At 44.2% G+C, this 22,418-nt stretch overlaps 1 protein-coding gene across 2 annotated transcripts in view; it reads right to left on the minus strand.

Moving 5' to 3' along the window:
• bcr (BCR activator of RhoGEF and GTPase) overlaps window positions 1-22,418 on the minus strand; it is an 81,036-nt gene that overhangs the window by 30,201 nt on the left and 28,417 nt on the right. For both annotated transcript variants that reach the window (XM_034603010.1, XM_034603011.1), the window contains exon 2: window positions 5,566-5,750. In XM_034603010.1, coding sequence (XP_034458901.1) covers window positions 5,566-5,750 — 185 coding nt within the window. The remainder of the gene's footprint in view (window positions 1-5,565; window positions 5,751-22,418) is intronic.

Below are 22,418 nucleotides of genomic sequence, written 5' to 3' on the forward strand. Positions count from 1 at the left end.
ACCTGCTAGTCATCCTCCCCGGTTTCCTCCCCTCAGCCCAGTCAAAGCTCACGGAGGAGTGCGGACATGAAAGAAAACAGAGAGACAGACAGAGATTCCTCGGGCTGTCTTGTTTAACCACCAACTCTGAAATAACTCAAACAGGCAGGGTCTCCCGTGGGAACAGGGTTGACTTATAAATATGTGTGTGTGTGTGTCTGAGAGAATGTGGAAGTGCCAAGCGAGGGCGCACACACACACTCGTACACTGACACACACCGAGTCCAGGTTGGTACGCGGAAGCATCCGGCCCCTCAGGCCATGAGGAGGAGGAAAGAGAGAAGGAAAATGAGGGAGGAAGGGTGAGGAGGAGGAGGAGAGGAAAAGATGGAGACTTAAATTAGATACAGGATAATTAAGAGAGGATAAAGAGTGGAAAGAGGGCAGACATGAAGAAGAGTTAGAGGGCGAGGCTTCATTCAGTCTGTGTTTGACTGTCTGGAATCGAGATGGAGTAAAACAAAGGCGATGTGATAAAGGTCAGACGGAAAACTTTCTGTTTATTTTTCAGATTAAAAGCTCAGTTCAGTCTTAAAATGCCCCAAAAAGTGAAAAATTCTAATCACAATTCCCTTGAACCAAAGGTGATGTCATCAAATTGCTTGTTTTATAATATAATTTACTTCAATAACAAAGAATAAAAGTAGAGAATCATCATGTTTGAGACTCCGGACTCTGCAGAGTTCAAGCATTTTATAAATACATATCATAAAGAGATGTACAGTCCTTTTACGGGCTGGATGCCTGTGGGTTTATGCATTTATTTAAGTGAGAGAAGGTTAATGTTTCCATGGCCACTGCATAAGCAGATTCTGGCCCCGAGGATTATGAAACCCAGTCCAGGGTTTTTTACGGCCTCAGTGTTTGCACGGGGCCAAACGACTAAATAACCTGTTGGCCAAAAAACATGATTTAAAAGCCTCACACGAGCCCGGCACGTCATAAATTCAGATTTAATTTCAGCGACTCGACTGAAGATATTGTGAACAATTAAAAATGGCACTCAAACTGTACACGTTGTGATTACAGTTTAATAACCATCAATCCTTTATGACGGCAGCTCTGTGCTGCTTGGACCAGGTTGCGTAATAGAATCATGTAAAGAGGGACGTGAACATAATTCAAAGATGCTGCAGTCGGCTCTAGTTTTTTCTCACGATCTCAGCCAAAGATAATAACAGTTTATTTGCATTAAAAACGAGAGATTACTTGATTTATTAATACAAATTTAAAGAAATCAGACATAGACGACAAGTGGAATGGGATTTGCAGATTCTCCTCTTTATCTTTCCTCATCTTAAATAGTTTCCTTCACTGAGAGACATAAACTATTTGCATTTTCTTTCTTTCTCCCTCTGTCTTTTTCTTTCATACGTGAAGGATGAAGGGATTGATTGTGACACACATGTATTATGCATCACACAGATGATTGTAGGGATCTGCGCTGTATATAACATCAGTTTCCCCCCCTAAAAAAAAAGCTTTGGTTTGCGTATTATGTCCAGGCTGAGCAGCAAAGTTTTCTCTTTGCAAATAAAAGGGTACTGGGAGTAAATAAGTCATATTTCTATGATTTATGATTGCTTTTAAATGTATTACGTTGGATTGCAGCAGCTTTGAATCCGTCTGTCTCTGCTGACTTTAACAGAGAAAAGCCTCAGGCAGCAAACGGAGCCCCCTGAATGTTTGTAAATGAATGAAGAATGAATGAAAAATCCTGAGCTACAAGTATCAGCATGCGCATGTGTGACTTTGACCCTCACGAGAAGTGCATGAGACACACGAGCGTCCATTTCAAGCATCACAAAAGAAAAAAAAAAAACACAAGGAGGAAACAGCCACATGTTACTGAGCTGTATGAGCGGATACGGGAGTCATAAAGTGTGTACTCATCCTCTCAGACCCCCAGACGACTCCCCAAGGAAGGACCCACATCTCCAGACATATCATCTTTTATTCATCGCCGTGGCAACTAATGAGCCCCTCTCTGGGATCAGACTGAAGGCTTGTCTGTCTGCATTTGTTTCTCCGTCATCAAAAAAGTTAAAACAAAACACAATTTCCCTGCTCGAAGTATATTTAGGTTTGTGAGTCTCTGTCCTCGCATAATAAAATCTAATATTTCACATTTAAACCCCATTCGGCGTCAACAAAGCCCCTCAGCGGAGGAACACAGTTTAGTGTATCCGATTTGCTTCTGATTTGTTTATGCGCGGAGGATGTTTGCAGGAGGTTCACGGGGATCAATACAAACAGTGTTTATTGGACAAGCCTGCCGTTGTTGCTCAGGAGGCAGAGATAGAATAACAACATTATTCTCCATCTCCGTCTCTTCTTCCCCCTCTCAGGTTGGAGGGGATGGAAGTGAGCTTGTTCCACACTTTATTAACCCTTTTAAATGTTGAGTTTGTGAATTCTAATCTGTTTAGCCTCCTGCTCCGCCCCCCCCCGTCGCTTTGTGAAATATTTAACGAGATCGCTTCCCAACTCCACATGACAGTAAAGGAGCCTTTTTCAGAATGATCCTGCGCTAGAGGAGAAAACCAGGTTTCCTCCGGGTGTCTGATTCTTGCATGTTGACGGAGCCGTGTCTGCTGAGGTGCTCCACATAGGATTGCTTGCGATGCTGCATCACGCCACGCTTTTAATTATAAGACAGCATGCTGTGCAAGCACCGGAGCTTCATTACAGACGTGATAGATTATAACGAGGCAGATTTTCATCTCACTGAGCCTCCTAATCCGGTGAAGTTGGTCAGATGGACGTTTAGTGCTGACTTAGTAGAAAAGGAAATTGCCTCCCTCTGGTTGTGGCCTTAATGTGCGATGTCGGACAGGGTGGGGGGGTGAAGGGAATCATATGGATGTGGGGGTTGGGGTTTGTCTATTGCATTCACTAATGTTTTTGAGGAAACTGCATCGAAAAAAAAGGCTTTCCAATTGAAAGGAGAAAATGAATGACCCGGTTCACTTCATTGATATCATTGCCACAGTAAAATCCTCATAGTTTTATTACCAGTGAAATGAACATCCTCATTGTTCCAACATTACATCATCCGAGGCCAAATCCAAAAGCAATCCTGCGAATTGCTTCTGCTTCTTTTTCTAACTTTTAATGTCGTCTCAACTTCCTGTGATTGGTTGTGAAACTCTGAACTATCCAAAGAACCAGTTTCACACTAAAACACAACAGGGAAGTTCTAGTTAGTTTTCACGTTGTTTCTCCTCTCTCTCCTCTTCTTCTACTTGGTGATGATAAAAATACAACGGTCTCTGCTTGTCCTTGAGTGGCCTTCAAGTACCATACGTCTCAAAGTGTACTAGGATTATAAAATCTTGTTTTTGGTGAAAGATGTGGTCAGTGTGTTTGACAGATTGTTCAAAATAACATATCACATCACAGTCTTCATACGTCAGTAGCTGACTTCCAATCCCCCCCCCCCCCCCCCCCCTCCAGTGCGGGAAGGAGTCAGATTATTATGAGAGAACACGATCCGCTGAGGAAAATTAGATCAGCAGCCGTCCCACTGATGGCGATGACTCATCAAAGTGACGTCATAGAACCGTCAGCTCCCTCTAAGCCAATCAGAGCCCGTCTGGCCTCTGACTCATCAATTAGAGCCGCCGACTGGGACGCTGTTTGATAAGGGGGCTGGCCAAGGGCAGATCAAGGACGACGGTAACTCCATTTTCTCTCACACACACACACACACACACACACACACACACACACACACACACACACACACACACACACACACACACACACACACACACACACACACACACACACACACACACACACACACACTCCTGCCTGATGTTTGCACAAGGTTTCTGCCTCTGAACATGAGTTTACTCAGCAAATCCTCTTCAACAAATTCATCATCCTGCTCAGACAAAGAAGCGTGAACACAAGATAAGACACTGGCTGTGCAACCTCAGGCAGAAATGACATCCTGTGTGTGTGTGTGTGCGTGTGTGTGTGTGTGTGTGTGTGTGTGTGTGTGTGTGTGTGTGTGTGTGTGCGCGTTTACATGCATGCAAAGAAATTAAAATCAGTGAGAGTTCCGAGCTCACAGGTCAAAGGTCGGGGTGCAGTCAAGTGATTCATCGTTTATTGGCAGATGCGAGCCATCAATCAGATTGACAGGCGCTGGCTGGCTCTCCTGCTCAGACAGAGAGCAGAGACTGAGGGGGCTGAGTAACTGATACCGCTTCGTGAGCACTGATGCGATTACTTCCACCAAGGGCACAGTGGAGAGGATCAGTATTAGCTTATTACATTCTCCCATGATACCCCTCCATTCTAAGCCAACATATGGCTGGAGCACGTTCAGCAGCTACCTGCAAATACGTCTATGGGGCAGAAAATAATGTGTCAACGACGATGGCAACTGGGAAATTGAAGAAATAAAAAGAAAATGTGAGTGATTTATCGTTTAAAAAAAAAAATGTAAGGGCCGCACTGGTATGGTGAAGAGGGAGCTGTGCCGTGAGCTCTGGGTGGTGACCTACAGAACGAGAGCGTGAATACAAGCAGTTGAAATGGGTGCCTGAGCTCAGCCGTAGAGATAGAGTGAGGAGTTTTGGAGGCAAAGTGAGGTAGCTCAGGCATCTTATCAGGACGAGTTTTGGAATTTTACTGGGTACGCCCAGGTGGGAGAAGACCCAGGGGTAGAACCAGAACTCACTGGAGGGACTACATATCCCATCTGGACTGGGAACGCTTTAGGATCCCCCAGGAGGAGCTGGAAATCGAGGCTGGGGAGAGGGAAATCTGGAACAGCCTTCTATCTTGCCTAAGCGGACACAAATGGATGGATACATACGTATAAATAATACATATACGTATATGTAGCGTGAAATAGATCCTGGCTGTAGCATTCACAACCATTCTCATCATTGCTGACTCTGGGGTTGTGTGTGTGTGTGTGTGTGTGTGTGTGTGTGTGTGTGTGTGTGTGTGTGTGTGAGTGTGTATGTGCATGTGTGTGCAGCCGTGCGTGTGTGTACCAGACGTCATAGATCACTGCTTGTCCCTCTGCAGACAAGAGAGAGCGAAGGAAGGAGGGTAAGAGGATGAAGGCAGCGACGGGGGTGATGGAGGTGATAGGTAATTCTGCCTAATACCCTGGATGAGAAAAAGCCAGACTCTTACGGGAGATGAGTTTCTTCCCCGGATGACTGGTTCTGAGGTTATAAGGCGGGAGAAATTGTGCTTTATCAATCCTCTTTAATGGCAGATTTGATTTCTCATCAATTGACAGCCTCTGATGGCGTAGGATTGCTGTAAGAATAGATTAGCATACTTCCTGGACTGTATTGAGGTCAACGTATAAGCCACTGAATAGTGATACCAGCCATAGAAATGTGAAATTAATATATTATATTATTATTTAGGGACATTTATAAAACAATATATTGATTTTAAGTCGTTCACAGGTTTAATTTGTGTTAAACAGCTGAGTTGCTGCATCTTTCCAACACTGACATGAGACATTGGATGGTGGGATGGCATACAGACCGATTTGGAGGACTCCAGCGACCCCGAGGAGAGGGTGTCCCGGCTGCTGCGGCTCTTGGAGCTGAGGTGCGGCGAAGACGACGGCGAGTCATCGATGTACGGCAGGATGTCGTGGTGCCGCCGCTGCTCCTCGGCGCGGTCTGCATCGTAACCGTATGAGGGAGGGGTCCCGGTGAAGTGACCATCTGTGATAAGAGAGGAACAAACCATCAGTTAGTGTCGATAGATCAGCATCTGTATTAAGTTCAGTTTACTCATTTAGACTTTACTCGACTTGCAAATCACCAAATTCATGCTTATTATGAAGCTTTCTGTTCTGCTCTCAGTTTTAACAAAGGTGAGATATTTGGTGACGCTGAACGTAGTTTCACATTTTTTGCAAAACACAACTCGTGTTAAGTTTATTCTGATTTAACCTGACACGCTGGGCAGGATGACAGTGAGGCTGCATGCACAGAAGTTCGTCACGTGTTGCAGAATTAATTTCGCTAATTAATGCAGCTCTGGAAACTGGGGCACACCAAATGAGTTTCCCCCCTGCATCTTTGTTCATGCATTCATAAGCAAAAAACCTCACACAACGCTCAACAAGAGAGGAAGCACTTGAAAAGGCCGACAACAAACTGGGTCAAGGTTCGAATAATTTGAGATCCGAGTGCAGCACCTCAAGGGAAATTTTCGGCAAACCGCACTCTGACCTGCTTCTGCGACGGGCCCGGTCTCTGTGGGGAAACAGCAGCTCTGCCGTCACAAAGTGGTCTTGACTATGATTACAAGGGCTGCTCATTAAAAGTCGAGGTGGGAGAAACAGATAGAATCGATTTTGTTCAAAGTTCAACCAGTGAGTTCCACTAAACATGACGAGTAGAACAGTTCAGCTACTGGGAGGAGAGCGTGCAGTCAGCGGTTCTGGGAATTTGGTGTGCAACAGCTGAGGGGAAGACATCAAACATCTCTGCATGTCACAGAAGAACTTTCTGCTCATCTCCTCCCACTTCAACATTCAACAGAGACAAGAGCCGGGCCTCCTCAGTGCTGACTCAGACCAATAACATGCCAGAGATGAAGACAAACACACCATCCAGCGCTGTCCAGTTCACACCAGTTCACTTTAAAACACGCTCAGCTGACATCTACTTCACTACTTAATCTCTTATGCCACTATTGCATCCATAAATCCATATTTCATTCATATTTGGTTGACACCATCACACACACAGACATATGCTTCTAAAGTCACAGGTCAGGGGGTGAGGGGGGGGACAAAAAAGACAGAGAGAGAGAACAATGCCAGTGTGTCCGGGCCCCGTCTGACCTTCAGCCCACCCACCGCTTGCTCCGTGTACTTGCTGCTGCCTGTGGGTGGGAGCTGCCCACTGTGCCCGCGCCGACCGTTGGCAAACTGCCTGGCAAAGACCAACATGGGCTCTCTTCATGTGTGTGTGTGTGTGTGTGTGTGTGTGTGTGTGTGTGTGTGTGTGTGTGTGTAAACAATGTCCTCCCTCAATGCCAAACCTTGCAGTAAACCAAACTGAGTAGAGTACTACACATTCTCCATTCATTTTTATTCTTAGCGTGTGACGCTGCTGTTATTTTGCACATATGCTGGATTTTCTGGTATTTTCAGACCCTTGTGTTAATATTAACACTTTTATTTATTAAGTCTTTTCTTTGTTGCATCCTAGATCCCAGATAGTAGAACTGTATGATCTATAAAAGATACAGGGAATCAATGTGAAAAACACAAGTGGGAAACGAGTGGGTGCCATCCAGGCGTGTTTTTCTTTTCTTTTTCATTTCTATTCCTGACCCCACCTCCATAAGGGAATGCAACATCTCAAGCTCATGTTTAAAAACTCCTCCAAAGATTCATTCAAGAACTTGCTCTAATCGTCGTACCACCCTGCTTTGGAAAAATGCTGTCACCACAAACACACTGGAGATGTGTGTGTCTGTGTGTGTGTGCCTTTAAAGCCCACACGCAGCCTTTAGGCCGAAAATATTGAACATGCAAACAACAATTTTTAGTACTTAACTGTCTCCTGGTTGAGAGGGGGGGGGCACAGTTCTAAGTCTGAAAAACCACAGTCATGGATAATAATGATAAACTGCAGATAAACTGAGGCTGCGTGAAATGCCAAATGAATCACCACAGCTCCGACTCTGACTAAACCGAGAGTCTTCTGGGGAACTGATGTCTCCACGGAACAAAAACACACAAAAGCCAGAAGCTGAAAAAGCTTCGGTGTATCTGCTTTTTACAAATAAAACAAGAGAAAACCGATTAATGAACAAATTAAGGATTAATAAAAATACTAATACACAATAACTGGTGTGACCTGCTAATAGACTAGCCTGATATTGTGTTCATGTTTATCTTTGAACCGTCCTTATTGAGCATGAGTGTGTGTGCATGGCCAGCAGTTTCCAGTGGGGGAGGGGCTGAGCTTCACAGGTTAAGTTAATGGGTCACTGTAGCCTGTGGTCGTCAAACACTGAGCTTCAGTCTGTCCACGTCTGACCTCATCTCGGCCCAGACATCGCTTCTAACGTCGCCTTTCTCTCTCCGTCTGTCTCTCACATTCTTTCTTTGAACGCCGCTGCTCGCTTGTTGATGTGTGGCCTCATCCTCCTCATCCTCATGCAGCTCACACATCAGCATCTTCCTCTTCCTCATGAATACATACGAGAGAAACACACACACACACACACACACACACTGCTGGGAAATGGTTACATGGAAACAGCGATTGGGAGGGGACAGGTCGTTTTTTCCTGCTGCAGGTGGAAAAATTACAATCACACCGGGAAAAGCTGGTGCTCAAGCTGCCAAGGCAACACACGGGTCTTTCCAAAACACTATCACAGGCCGGGGTAGAGGGCTGCTGCCAGGGTGTCATGTGACGCTGATCTGTTGAAGGGACATCCCACATAACAGAATACACAAGGTTTCAAATATTGTTTCGACAATGTTCAACAAGCAAAATACTCAGTTTCTTGCTGATGGTTCAATTAGAAGATTGATAGCGCTCGACTATTTGTTGACAAGCTGGACCAACGCAAATGTTTGCTTAGCCCAGTATAAAGACTGGGAGCTCAGGAAAACAGCCACCATGCCTCTGTGCTGACTACTCTGAGGGATCTTTCACATCTGCTCTGTTTGGGTCAGACCTTCGGACTTTTCAGTTTAATCTGAACCAAAATAACACATAATGTGAAAGGAGCCTGGGATCATGGTCTGGATCAACGGCCCAAAATGTAGACCCACCAAAGGTGATGGCATCGGTCCACATCAAAAGGAACCATGGTTTGGTTCGTTTGATGTTTGATGTAATACCACACTGATATTACAGTGGCAACTAAATTAACAATGTCAACTGCTTCATTCAATTTCTCTATTTGAATGGGAAAGACAAAATTTGTTATGCAGTTTATTTAAAAAAGCGCAAACACAATAGCTGATTTGACAGCAGGCCAACGTCAGACGCACACCGGTCAACAAACCAATCAATGTCAAGTGTAGGTAAGGTAAAAGGTAAGTCTTAAATCTGCTCCCGAACAACGTAACAAAGACATGAACCTTGGTTCAGACTTTTTTCTGCATTTCAGATGTGACAACCTTAATTTTTTTACACTTCAGTCTTTGTACCAATTGTAAGAGGCCATTCAACACACTCCACACAGCTCATCTGAGTTGAGTTGAGATAAAGAGCTCGTGGAAAACAGACAAAGGAAACAACTGTTTCCTAAAGCTCTGGATCGCTTTGTGTGGTGCTGAAGGAAAGGAGGGGTTAAACAAAATAAAATAAACGGGGGATATAAAAAAAAAAGAAATCACATTTAAGTCTGAAATAATTATGAAAAATGTCTACAATAAGAAAGAAAATCATAAATTACAATGAAGAGAGAGATAATAGAGACAATGCGACAGAATGAGCTGTGAAATTAGAGAGAGAGAGAGAGAGAGAGAGAGAGAGAGAGAGAGAGAGAGAGAGAGAGAGAGAGAGAGAGAGAGAGAGAGAGAGAGAGCGACTCTCTAAGGAGGCGTAAGATATCCTCGATAGTGAGCTCGCTGCCGCTCCATCCCCCATCATGCTCTCCACTCAGCGCGGCCGCCATAAATCTGCCCCGGCTGCTGACGCCTTTATTGGACTCTGGGTGGAGGCCTGTCATCCTAACACTGCCAATATAACCCAACCTCTAGCTTTCTCTCCCTCCCTCACACACACACACACACACACACACACACAATTACAAATGCATTCACACGCCTTTACCTTAAAGCCCCACCCAGCCCCATAGGATGCTAATGTTACGCTACAACAGAGCCCTCTTTCTTAATCCAGCTATTTGTAGAGAGAGGAGAAAGTAATCAGAGATCGAAACGGGGCCTTTTAATGGCTTCCTCCAGCTCCCCCTCCATAAATCTGACTCACATACAGTGTGCTAGTGGGGCACAGTGGATTTGAGAGGGCTAATCGTACTGAAGAGGCCAAATCTGGATGGTGCAGATAAAGAAGCTGGAGCCCTCTCCCTTGAATAATGCTGCAATCTTCTTTTTTCTGGCCTCCGAATAAATGGTGTCATATTTATATGCAGTGTGTTACTGTAAGTGTAAACCGGGATGGAGAGGGGAAAGTGGGGTGAGAGCCGCTGCAAGGGGAAGAATAGAAAGAGAGAGCATCCCCTGAGTTCCCCCCATCCCCTAAATATCCAATCTAGAGACAATTTAGCACAGAGGACAGGGGGCGGGGGGCTGGCAGGCAAGTGAAAGTGGAAAAAGCTCTGGAAATTAAAGTGATGCCTCAGCCACGGCATCGCTGGGGGTGGGGGGGGGGACAGACATGCCGTCAAATGAACTTCAACGCAGCCTTTTCCTCCCATAATCCTCCAGCGACTGTGCAGGCACTTGACAGCAGTTAATTTGATAAATGTCGCTATCTTGTCATTAGAGGGGCGGAGGCAGCACCACATCGAGCACGGGTGGTGCTATTCTTAAATTCCTCCATATCTGCAATTTTAAATCTGGAAGGGGCGGCTTCTGTCACCCTCTCATACGTGTCTCAGACTGCGGAGACAGTTCCGGTAGATGAATGCTCGGCTTTTTTTACTTTGCGGTCACAGTGGTGCATCCCTCACGGAAGCCATTCTGTGTCGCAAGATCCGAAAGCTAAATGCTTCTCACGAGATTTAGATTAATCCTGAAGGTATTCTTCACACAGCTGCTGAAAATGAATCCTTGGACTTCATGTAACTAAGTGTTTGTTTAGCCACACAAATCACTGGCAGAGGTAAACGTGTCCCCTGATGTTTGTTGATTATGTTTTCATCTGCGTTTGTTTGACAGCTCGCAGGATTACGCAAAAGCTTCTGAACCAATTTCCATGGAATTTCATGGAGGGCTGGGACATGGTCCAAGGAGGAACCCAATTAATATTGCAATCGAAAATTAATTAATTGAAGACTGCTTTTACATTGGCAAGATAAGTTATATGCTCTCTTCTAGTTTTATTTTATGAATTAATTTTTACATGTCTTTGCAGCATTTGAGCCAAATGGACCACACACACACATACCATCGTGCATGATGACACTGACTTTCATCATCTCCCTTTTCAAATGCACTCCATTAATCACTAATTCTTTTTCACTGATCAAACCAGCAATCATAGCGGCCTGACGTCCATCTGCCGGTAAACTCCCTGCTCCCACTTCCTGGCATTATTAACATACTGGAGCTGAGAAATCATAATAAGCCAATTTGTTTCCTGGAGGTAATCTCTTTGCCTCAGCAAAGATACTCTCTGTGGATTCGACCCAGCACCACCACCACCAGCAGCAGCAGCAGCGGGTTTCAGTTATAAAGCTGGGATGAACGCCAAATTAAAGATACTGTTCCTTTAAAAAGAAGAAAAAAAACAGCGCCCCCTGCAGTGATGTAATCTCTTTGTTTAAGGACGGAGGGATGAGAGAAAGAGAAGCGACACAGGAAGGAGCGCAGCCTGAAATCACACTGTCGGAGGAAGAGAGGACAGCGAGGCGATCAGAGGGACAGGGAGACATGTATGGACATGTGTACCTGCAGAGCTGCTGTGTTTACCATGTGGCTTCACGATGCCAACACTTGTGATATGAGCTATTGTCTTGGTTGCATGGTTTGGTGAGTTTTCCTAAACTGCCCACGGGAACAGATGCAAACTGTTTGTCTACGTTTCTCCGTGTCGTAAATATCTGTCAACGGAATAATAAACAAGTATGTGATGTGACAGCCAGGCCGCCTGCTGCGATGAGTTAGGCTGAGCTGCAGCAGCGCCGTCGGCTGCATCATATGCTGCTTAGAGAGATATCAAGTGAACGTCTTGGGTGCTACAATCACACAGCATGTGGATTTTCTCACAATACTGTTTGGTTTCAACGTGTTTTAATTATCAAATTGACAATGGATCTGCATTGTTTAAGGGCTTTGATAAAGTAGTTTTGGGCAAAGGTCAACATCCTCTCTTTACTTGTACAGTATATGTTGAAAATACTTGCAGGGTACTGTTGGTATTTACCACAACATCTTCAGATTTTGTTCAAATAAAGCAAAAAAAACACAAAGATGTTCAGTTTGAAACAATCTAACACAGAGAAAAGCAACGTATCCTGACATTCGAAGCTGGAACCGACAATGAATCAATCTAGATTGTTGTCAATCAATTTCCTGTCGACTGACTGATCAGATCTTTAACTACTGATTTCAGTACGTTTCACTTCTTTGTTGCTTGAGTCTTATGCTGATAAGTTTCCAGGAGTTTTTCTGCCAGCGGATACGGCATCACTGTCACATACTTTAGGTTTAAAATGTGGGGAAGCGTTCAAACGTGGGAGACAAGGAAAACACGGGAAGACAGATGATCTGGTAAAAAGGAAAAACAGATGAAAAGAGACGGAGAGAAAGACGAAAGCTGACAGGCAGGTAGCGGATGTATACAGAGGGAACTGATTCGCACACAGACTTTAAGCGTAATTACAGCAGAAATCAAGACGTGGATGCAGAGATGATTACACAACCAATCACACGGACGGTCACAAAGTCTGTCAGACAGGATGACGAGCAGCCATATGCTGTGTGTGTTTTGTCAGCTTCCCTCGGTGGTGTGTGTTTTACATCCTCCTCTGTACCCACCGCTTTCTAGATTTCACTCTACGGCTTCCATATTCTCTCTGCTTCTTTTGATCAAGAGTGTGTGTTGAGTATGTGGACACACACTGTGCACGCACACACACACACACACACACACACACACACACACACACACACACACACACACACACACACACACACACACACACACACACACACACACACACACACACACACACACACACACACACACACACACACACACACACCGCTGTGCCCTCATCCTGCCAGACATAAACCTTTGATTCCATAAGCGCCTGTCCTGTCTTCTCCGTCAACTGCTAAAGTCATTAGGAAGGAGACTCATTACTCCGACCCCCGAAGCATTATGGGGGGAAATAAGCGTTCAAATTGCTGCAAAATCACACGGAGACTCTGATTAATAATACAGCATGCTAAATTACCAGCTCCGCTCTGGAACATGGCCGACACTCATTAGACGGTGGTTTCTACAGGCGAAGATGGAAATGCAAAAAAAAATAAAAGACGCTCGGCTTTTTACGTTGTTAAAAAGTCAGCAAACGATAAGACTGATGGAATTTTAGAGTGGAGGAGGGATGGATGGTCTTTAGTGGAGACTGTGTTCCTCTCAAATTGTGCACGGAAGCTTCCTTTCCTTTTCTCTTATCTTCTCAACACTATCTTTCCTCAGCATCTCTTCCCTCTGCTGCATCCGTCTGCCGTCCTCTCAAAGTCGGCCCTTTGCAGGAGTCGGTCAGCGATCTCACCGCAGCAGTAAATCTTGAGAGCCGAACCCGCAGCCCTCTGACATTCTCCTTAATGCGTCTCGAGCACCGCAACCGTCGGGTGTGTTTCTGGGCAGCCTCATTAATTCATCCACACCGACGCTGCCTGGCACTTAAATCTCCATGGTTATAACGGCAACACACTCAGAGGCCCATCACCAGTAATGTGTGGGTTTTAAATGATCTAACGTGCTCAGTATAAATAGAACGAATGTAGCCGACAGAAATGCATTTATCATTTATCTGTGGATCACTTGAAGCTAAACTTGGGAGTATTGCATGTGTTAACATCTTTCAGGCCCAAGTCTGACCGGAACAGTTTGAATAATGTCGTAAAGTCCTATTTTCTACCAAGGAGGTTTTGCTTTCATTGCAATTTGTTTGTCTGATTGTGTGCAGATGTGGGGCGTGACCCGAGGAAGAACCCATTATCTAGTGCATCCAGATAAACAGATTCAGGACTATTTCTTTCCACTTTCTTTAGAAATGTGAGATGGGGTGTTAGCCTTGGTTGAGATATAAACTTTCTGAGTGCCGTTATATTTTGGAGATTGAAAATCTGGTCGCCACAGTAAACAATCACAATGACAGCTCCTGTTAAACAAAGAGAAGAATTTTTGTAATTTTTGTAGAATAAGCTTAGAATATGTGACCAAACCACGGCCACCATTGACTGGGATGCCAGCATTTGCTAAGAAGCATTAAGGTCATAAAAAGAACAGCTAATGTTAATAAATACAATAACAATAATAATAATAATTAACTTTACTTTAATAGCACTGTCTTTCTTAACAACTTAACAACTATACTGCTTTACAAGGAAGAAACAATGAGAATTCAAAAATGGAACATCTACTGAAGAAAATAGAACAATAACATAAATGAAAATGTCAATAGAATGAATAAGAATTCCATAAAAATAGGATTATTCAGGGTGAATAAGAACTAACGTCATCATTTGTAAAACCTTCAACAAAAAGAGTAGTTGTGAGAAGGGATTTAAACAAAGCTAGGGGAACGAATTCGATAATGTGGGTGCGCTGACTGCAAAGGCTCGGTTACAAGGTGAGACCTGGGAGGAACCAGCACTGCTCCCTCCGCTGATCTTAACAGTCAAGAGGGCACGAACCAGGTCAATAAGCCTGAGTGGTATTTGGGTGCGAGGCCATTTAAAGTGAGCTGTTGTTGTCAGTTTTAGTTGCTGAGATATTTGAGTCTGACCCAAAGTGATGGACGGATCATCGGACCGACATTTCAATCCTAATAAAACGACAAACAAATTACACTGAACAGTACAACAACATACTATCACCCAATCACAGGTGGGAAGTGTTTTCATGTGTCTGTGGCTGAAGGCGGTCCAGGCCGAGGGCGGAGCAGAGGTCAGAGGTCGGAGGTTAACACATTGGAGGAGTGAGCTGGAAGAGGCAAAGGTCGTGTGGTGTTACTGTGTGTCTGTGTCTGTGTGTGTGTGTGTGTGTGTGTGTGTGTCTGTGTCTGTGTGTGTGTCTGTGTGTGTGTGTGTGTGTGCGTGCGCATCTGTGTATCCGCCTGGAGCAGGGGAGCTGAAATCCAATTACCAAACAGTATTGCTGCTTCAATCAATAAAACCACTGGCTACAGAAATGCACACAGGCTCTTAAAGGATATTGACAACACATACCTCTCCTTATATTATCAGCTCTTAAAATCACGACGTGGCTTGAAACAACTCATCAGCTGCAAAACGAAATGGGCAAGTCTTTAAATCGAAATTAAAATAGTTCTGTGGGAGCGATCGAACGTGGGCGTGATCTGCCGTGGAGGATTATGATGCACAAATATGACGTGAAGAGGGCGGTTCTCCCGGCTGGGGATCGTTTATTTTCCATGAGTGCCTCCAGACGGCCAAACTAAAAGCCAGTTAATACTTTTCTTAATGGCAGCGTTTTTATAAATAGTGCTCTTTCATTTCAAACGCACTACACTTTCTAAATGTCATCTCAATATTGATTTAACCCTGAAGCCTGGACATCTCACATCAGAAATAACCGTCCTCCAAGTTTCATTTTTTTTTTTTTTCGCCCGTGAACGACACCGACAGTTTTCAAAGCAGGACTGAAACTTACTGAATGATTTCTTATTTCCCATTTGACCCCTGGATCTGATGTGAGATTTGAAAGAGATGAAGGATTGAGCGATGATCTATGACAGGCCACAAATAAAAGGTAAATTATCCGTCTGACTGACAGACACATGTTCAGCAGGGGTTCTAATCACCATTGACATGTCTTTCTGGTCAAAATTGATTATTGTTGAGTTATATTTGTGCCTCATCATCTTCAGAATTGCACACACATTCAATAATACAATTACTACAACAATTACTTAGAGTGCTACTGCCCTTCTATTAGTGTTTCTTGTAAATTTGATGGTAACTGTGGCAACCTGTATGGAAAAACCATCTGGTTCCACTACAGCTGTTTGCAGACATGCACAGAAGTCTGCACACTTTCCTGGAATCCTCCAGAGTGGGCTGTGTGTGAAAATGTAAATGTCTGAGTAAGTTGCTCCGGGGACATTTTCTGAAACTACTCTTGCAGGCGACCTATAATTAAATGTCCGGAAAATTCACACCCACAGATATGATGATGGAACAATAACAATAACTCAGGGTGAAGAGGAGGAGCCACACACGTAGAAGACACTGACAAAGATGTCAACCAAAAAAGACGACGAGATTCGAGAGCTTTTAGCAATAAGGGCCAACACAGACATTTTAAGTTACAGGGGTAAAGAGGGTAAGAGACTCTGTTGGAATTTATGTCATGTCCTGCCTCCTGCTGCTCTACCCAGCCCCCCCCCTCGCCTGAAAGTTCCTGTTGTTGTGAACTCGTCTGACTTGGACAATCTCCTGCTGCATTCTTCACATGTTAAAAGCAAACTCCGTAAAAAGTCCGAACCCAATTTTCTGCACATATTCCAGCTTAAGGAACATCCGACTAAAGACCATATAATTAAAAAATGATTTGTTCATTCTGCAGTAGAAGCGATTCTACATATGCAGAGTTGGTTTTGTGCGGCACTTTCTATAATGTGCAGTGGTTTGACTTGTGTAGTTATGGGATTATGGTATGTGCCGTTTAGGCGGCTCAGAGCTCCAAGAGTCCTGCATAATGGAAACACAGTCTGGCAGCACAGTGACTAGCAGCAGCCAGCTGGAGGCTGAGGTACAGTGGTTACATCCCCAGTAAGAAGTGGTTTTCTAAAAGCAGCACCAGTGTGAGGCACCTGTGAAGTGCCGCCGTTTTCTCTCCAGTGCCGGACCATGTGCTTCAAAATCCTCAGCAAGAGCAGAGTAGAGAGCAAACGGCTCAGATGTTCTTCAATCATTTCATATCCTTCATCTAGCCGCCTGACATTCTCTGAATGTGTGTTCAGGGCTCTGAGGCACATAGCATCACCTCTATTACAATCCCCAGATTCCTGTAACACAGGTTATATTGTGCTCCTGCTGCTGAGCTCGTCTCTAAGAAACCAGAACGTCTGACACCTGTCTCCCAAACTCTTGATCCATAAGAAGAATGCAGTTAGCGTCATGATGCCAATGAAACTCAACACTCAATCATTATTATGACTAGGCAGTGGGAAACTACATGCAAATTCTGCACGTGAGGAGATGTCATTAGTCAAACTGAGAATTTTACAAATTTTACTGATTTCTCAATGAAATCTTACCACTTCTGACAAGGAGGTTATGTTTTTGTCTGTGTTTGTTTGCTTGTTAGCAGGATTATGCAAAAAGTACTCAACTGATTTCCATGAAACTTAGTAGAAGGATAAAAAGTGGGTCAGGCAAGAACCTATTCCATTTTGGTGCAGGATTTTTTATCCCCCACTTTCTTTAACATTGTGAGATAAGATATTTTGGGCCATTTTTGTTGAATAATTCATTCATTTTCCTCTTACTGAATGTGCCATTAACCCTGTTTTACAAATGAATCGCTGTGGCATTTTGCAGCATTAGGAAAATCACCAATAATATATATGGTTTATGTATGAAATCTGAAAACAAACTGAAAAAGGCTACGCTCAGTTTACCTTAACTCCGTCCCCTCTCCCCGCATCCCGCGGCGCAGACATCAGCACGGCCTGCAGCGGCGCTTATCATCGACAAACAGCAGAGCGAGCACAAAGGGCCAGAACCTGCCTAATCTCTGGTCAAACACAAGCCGCAGCATCATCGCTGCTCAGGGCAATAAACTGCTGCTTTATGCCGCAGCCGTTCAAGGGACACGCGTTAGGACTCAGCTAAACGGACCGTAGAGATTTGCCAAAGCCCGTCTCCGGGGGAACTGTTGCCTGGGTTACCACAGCCAACAGGAAGAGCATTTCACTTTTGATTAGGTAACCTGTCACGATACAGAAGAGGCTTTTATTCATGCTACTTTAGAAATACAACCAGAAGGACTGAATGTGAATATCTAATGAATGGTTGATCACATTTACACTGATATTTGGTTTATGCTCATCATACCTGGTTGCCAAAGCACACAAGGATCTAACCTGCGTCTTCCTGCCTCGTCGTGTGTTTATTGATATCCATCTGATCAGCTCTTGACCCGTGAATGTTAACGTAAGCACACATCATTCAAAACAGACAACAAAAGAGGACAGAAAAATGTGAGACTACATTCCACCATAAGGTAAGCCGTCATTTTAAAAATCCTGTTAATGCATATCTCACCCGATCTGGTTGCCATGGAATTTCTGTGGCCTGTATCTGCTCTTCACTAATCTTCTCCTCCTCCTCCTCCTGCCTCTTTACACTGGCACTGGGCCAGTCTGACTGTCTGCCAGTTTCAAGCATCCCAGCATCAATTACCTGAACCCGCCACTCACATATTCCCATAATGACTCTAAAACCTACACACACACACACACACATTATATATGCCTCGCCCCCTCACACACACACACACACACACACACACACACACACACACACACACACAGCGCCTGATTGAATACACACTCGTGAGATAATCGAAGTTATCTGCACGTTCAAAACCCTTTCGGAGACTCTCGGCTTCTCTCTCTCTCCATGTGAACACGCGCTTCACAAAATGAGGACACTGAATAATTAGGCAGATTAGAAAAAGAAAAAAGAAAAAAGAAATCGGTGCCTACACAGACAGACAGTCATTTCAATTATCTCTATTCCTCTGGCTGTCTGGCTGCTGCCGTCTCTTGAAGGTTATGGGCTGAGCTCACCACAGCCTCCTCCTCTGGGACTTAGTCATGTGGAGCCAGATTGTTATTGGATCCCATGTTAGATCTCCCCACTGTCCTGAAGGGTGGCTGTATCTCTGTCCTGTCTTTCCTGCAGCATCGTCAACCAGGCAAAACAATTTGTACAATTTATACTGTACAATCAACACCCTGCGGTTGTAAGCCTCCACCAAATAAAGGGTTTATGAGGTCACATTGACTCTGACCCTTGACCACCAAATTCTAATCAGTTCACCCGTGAATCCAAGTGAACGTTTGTACCAAATTAGACAGGATTCCCTCTAGGAGTTCTTGAGATATCGTGTTCACAACAATGGGATGGATGGATGGACAACCCAAAATCATAATACCTCTGGCCACTAGTCACTGGTGCTGAGGTGTAAAAATGCTCAGTTCTTGTTCAGGATAAAGGTTTTTTGATGGATTTTACAGGACGCATGTGATGTACCATCAGGTAGGTGGCCAGGCCTATACCTCATGGTCTTTATAATCTTTTCTTAGATGCAATAGGACACGATAAACAGGGATGTTTGAATCAAGCAACCTCTCCCCGCCCCTCACTTCCACTCCTAAATCCTCACAGGTATTTATTGGATGCGTTCAGCCTGGGCCTGGTCTCCTTGGCAACAGGACCTCGACTTGCAGAGACATACAGAGGAAACTCTGGGTGGACCGGTGAGTGTGTGCGCCCTTTATCTGCTTCCCTCTGGAAACACGTGCAAGCTCACTGCCCTCTATGGCTCTGCCACAAGGACAGGACTCATAATAACAACCCAATGTCCCACTGATACCAAACACCTACACACAAACACAGAGTCACATAGGTGATATGTTCAAAAAGGAAAACAAATACACACCTGGGAAAACACAGTTTGCATTCCTGCCAGTGGGATTAAGCAAAGCAAAGGCTACTCTACAAAGTACATGCGTATATACATGCATTTAACTTCAAATCAAAATCTCATGATTACAAAAAATGAGAAGAGCATCAGTTTCCATCCAACCATCAACTCTCCATCCATTTCATTAAATCAAGACATCAGTATGTACATAAATAAATCCGTTTAAATGTTTCAAATAGAGATGAATTACTCTGTCAGCAGTAAACTCGTCTTCACCACATTTTCAGATCTAAATGAAAAAGAACACGAGGGAAATAACGGCCACATCAGTTAATTTCACTGTTTATCCATCAAATGTTCCAGGGGCCTAATTCCCATGAGATATAGACTAGATTTCCCCCCTGTCAACTTTAAGAATTCAACTTCACGAGAGGTGTGGATTCAAATGTTGATTTGATAATTGGAGTCCTAATTCATTACGTCGCTTTCCCAGTAATAAGCTTAATGAGCAGCAGCAAGTCCTTTCTGCACTTCATGTCCCGGGTTTCACCTCAGGCGACACACAGGCCCCCCCCATCTCTTTATCTTATTATATCATTGCTGGAGGTTGTTGGGGTCGTATATATCAAAGCAGTATATGTCCCATTATATTATTAGAATAATCTAGACTGTGGGGGTCCGTAAATTCTAATTTGTCTTGCCAGAGATTCATAATGCACCAAAAAAATCTTTACTCTTCTTTTAATAACATGCGCTATTTGCTGCATGCTTGCTTATGTGCTCATGTCAGACCTCATAGTGGTATTTAATGCAGATATATGTTGGAAAAATTGCAGTAAGAGAGTAAAAGTAAACAAGAGAAGAATGAGGTTTCACCACGTATAAAATAAATCTATTTAAGGGGTTAGTTTTGTAGTATTTTCAGCTTGAACAGCTTTACACCATGCAGTTTGAGCCTATATAAATAAAACTCCACAGAAATCACTGCGAATCTGTCGGGTCCTAAATTGCGAAGACAGAAAAAGCGACAGGCAACAATGAAAAGGTGGTTTGACAGAAAGTTAGAGAGAGACAAACCGGGAGGAGGCAGATGAGACGAGATAGCAGCTTCTCACAAGCATTAACTACTAAGAGAGAGACAGTGAGGGAGGCAGTGTGAATTAGAGTCTTTCTTCTCTGGCGCCTCGAGGGAGGAATGATATATTCAATTTGTGTTAAAAAGAATGTGTTTAGAAAGGAAACACTCCGATGGGCCTGGTGTGCACGCGAGACACAGATTGGAGGATTAATGCCTTTTCTGTGTTTCTCTGCTGGATGCTAATTGAGAGATTCAAGAGGAGACCTTTCAAGGCTACGAGAAAAAACTACAGACGTGGCCACAGAGGCAGCTGACTGTCATTCAAAAGTGTCATAACAACAAAAAAAGAAGAATCATACTCGGGAGGAACGGAGGCCACGTTTCCTCCCTGAATCTCCATCTTCACCTCTGATTCTTTCTCTCTCTCTCTCTCCATCGCTCACACCTCCCCTTCTCTTATATCTTTCCGCTAATCATTTCATTACTTTCCCCTGCCTCTACTCTCCTTTCATTTCTCTGGGGGGATGACAGATATTGAGGTGCCAGTTTACAGCGGCCCAGCGAGGGTAATGTTAGCCTGCTTATGTAACAGGAGACGCGCTGCGAGCAGGGAGGGGAGAGCGTGGACAGGTTGTCGAGCCGCGCGCACGCCCACAAGTCGACACTTCACCGTAGTGCATCGGTCAGGAACACAAGCACTTTTACAGCTTCTATATTCCTACAGGAAATCAGAATGATAATATTGGTTTTGCTCTGATGTAGCAAACGTTCCGAGTCAAATAATGCAATAACAAGCACTTTATGATAAGCCGCTGCAAAAGGAATAAAACTGTGCTCTATCACATTTCTGCCACGCTGGGAAAATCATATATCTAGCCTGGATTGGTAAATCACAAAGCAGGATAAAATATGCTCTAATGCAACATATGTGTTTTTAGTAGCATAAAAGTTTGACACAGACTGTGACACAAACTGGAGCTGACTCATAGGAATGAATAGGAGATGAAAACTCCAGGTTAACATTTGCCCCGGTTGCATCTTACACGATTTGATTGGCCAGCGCCACACACAGTGGGGTCCAAATATCATATTACCTAAACAGCAATATATACTGCAAATATACACAAACAAATACAGTGAGGGGAAACATAATGACAGCACAGCATGTACTCATTCTGACATGGTTTCCTCAAACTGTGTGGACACAACCTCTTTTGATGCATGCGTGTTTTTGTGTGTGTTCGTGTGTGTAAAGTGCCTGGGAGGGCAGATCAGGTGGGGTGGGACAGCAGGTGGTGGAAATGGGGCACAGCAGCACTGCACGGTTTCTTGCCCACCACCAGACAGATGTGCACAGAGCCGCTGTCCATCATGCTTATTACATACCAAGGACACGGCAAGGGAGGGACACACACACACACACACACACACACACACACAGAGACACGTACCCGCACAAGCATGACTTCATATGCGCCACAAGGACACATGACAGCGATCTATCAAGTCTAATGCGTACGTGTGCGCCACTTTCCCACACACAGAGACACACACCAACACAGGCCAGATGTTTTATACCAGCCCGACAATTTCAAATGCCAACTTCCTCATCGACACACAGACACACAGAAACATTAAACTCCATATGACCCAAAAAAGAAGGCAGACAGAGACGTACAGAGGAAGAACAAAGGAGTCATTTTGTCATCATCCCTGGGAGGCGTCTGATG

The sequence above is a fragment of the Hippoglossus hippoglossus genome, chromosome 12 (assembly GCF_009819705.1).
Source record: "Hippoglossus hippoglossus isolate fHipHip1 chromosome 12, fHipHip1.pri, whole genome shotgun sequence".
Taxonomy (NCBI): domain Eukaryota; kingdom Metazoa; phylum Chordata; class Actinopteri; order Pleuronectiformes; family Pleuronectidae; genus Hippoglossus; species Hippoglossus hippoglossus.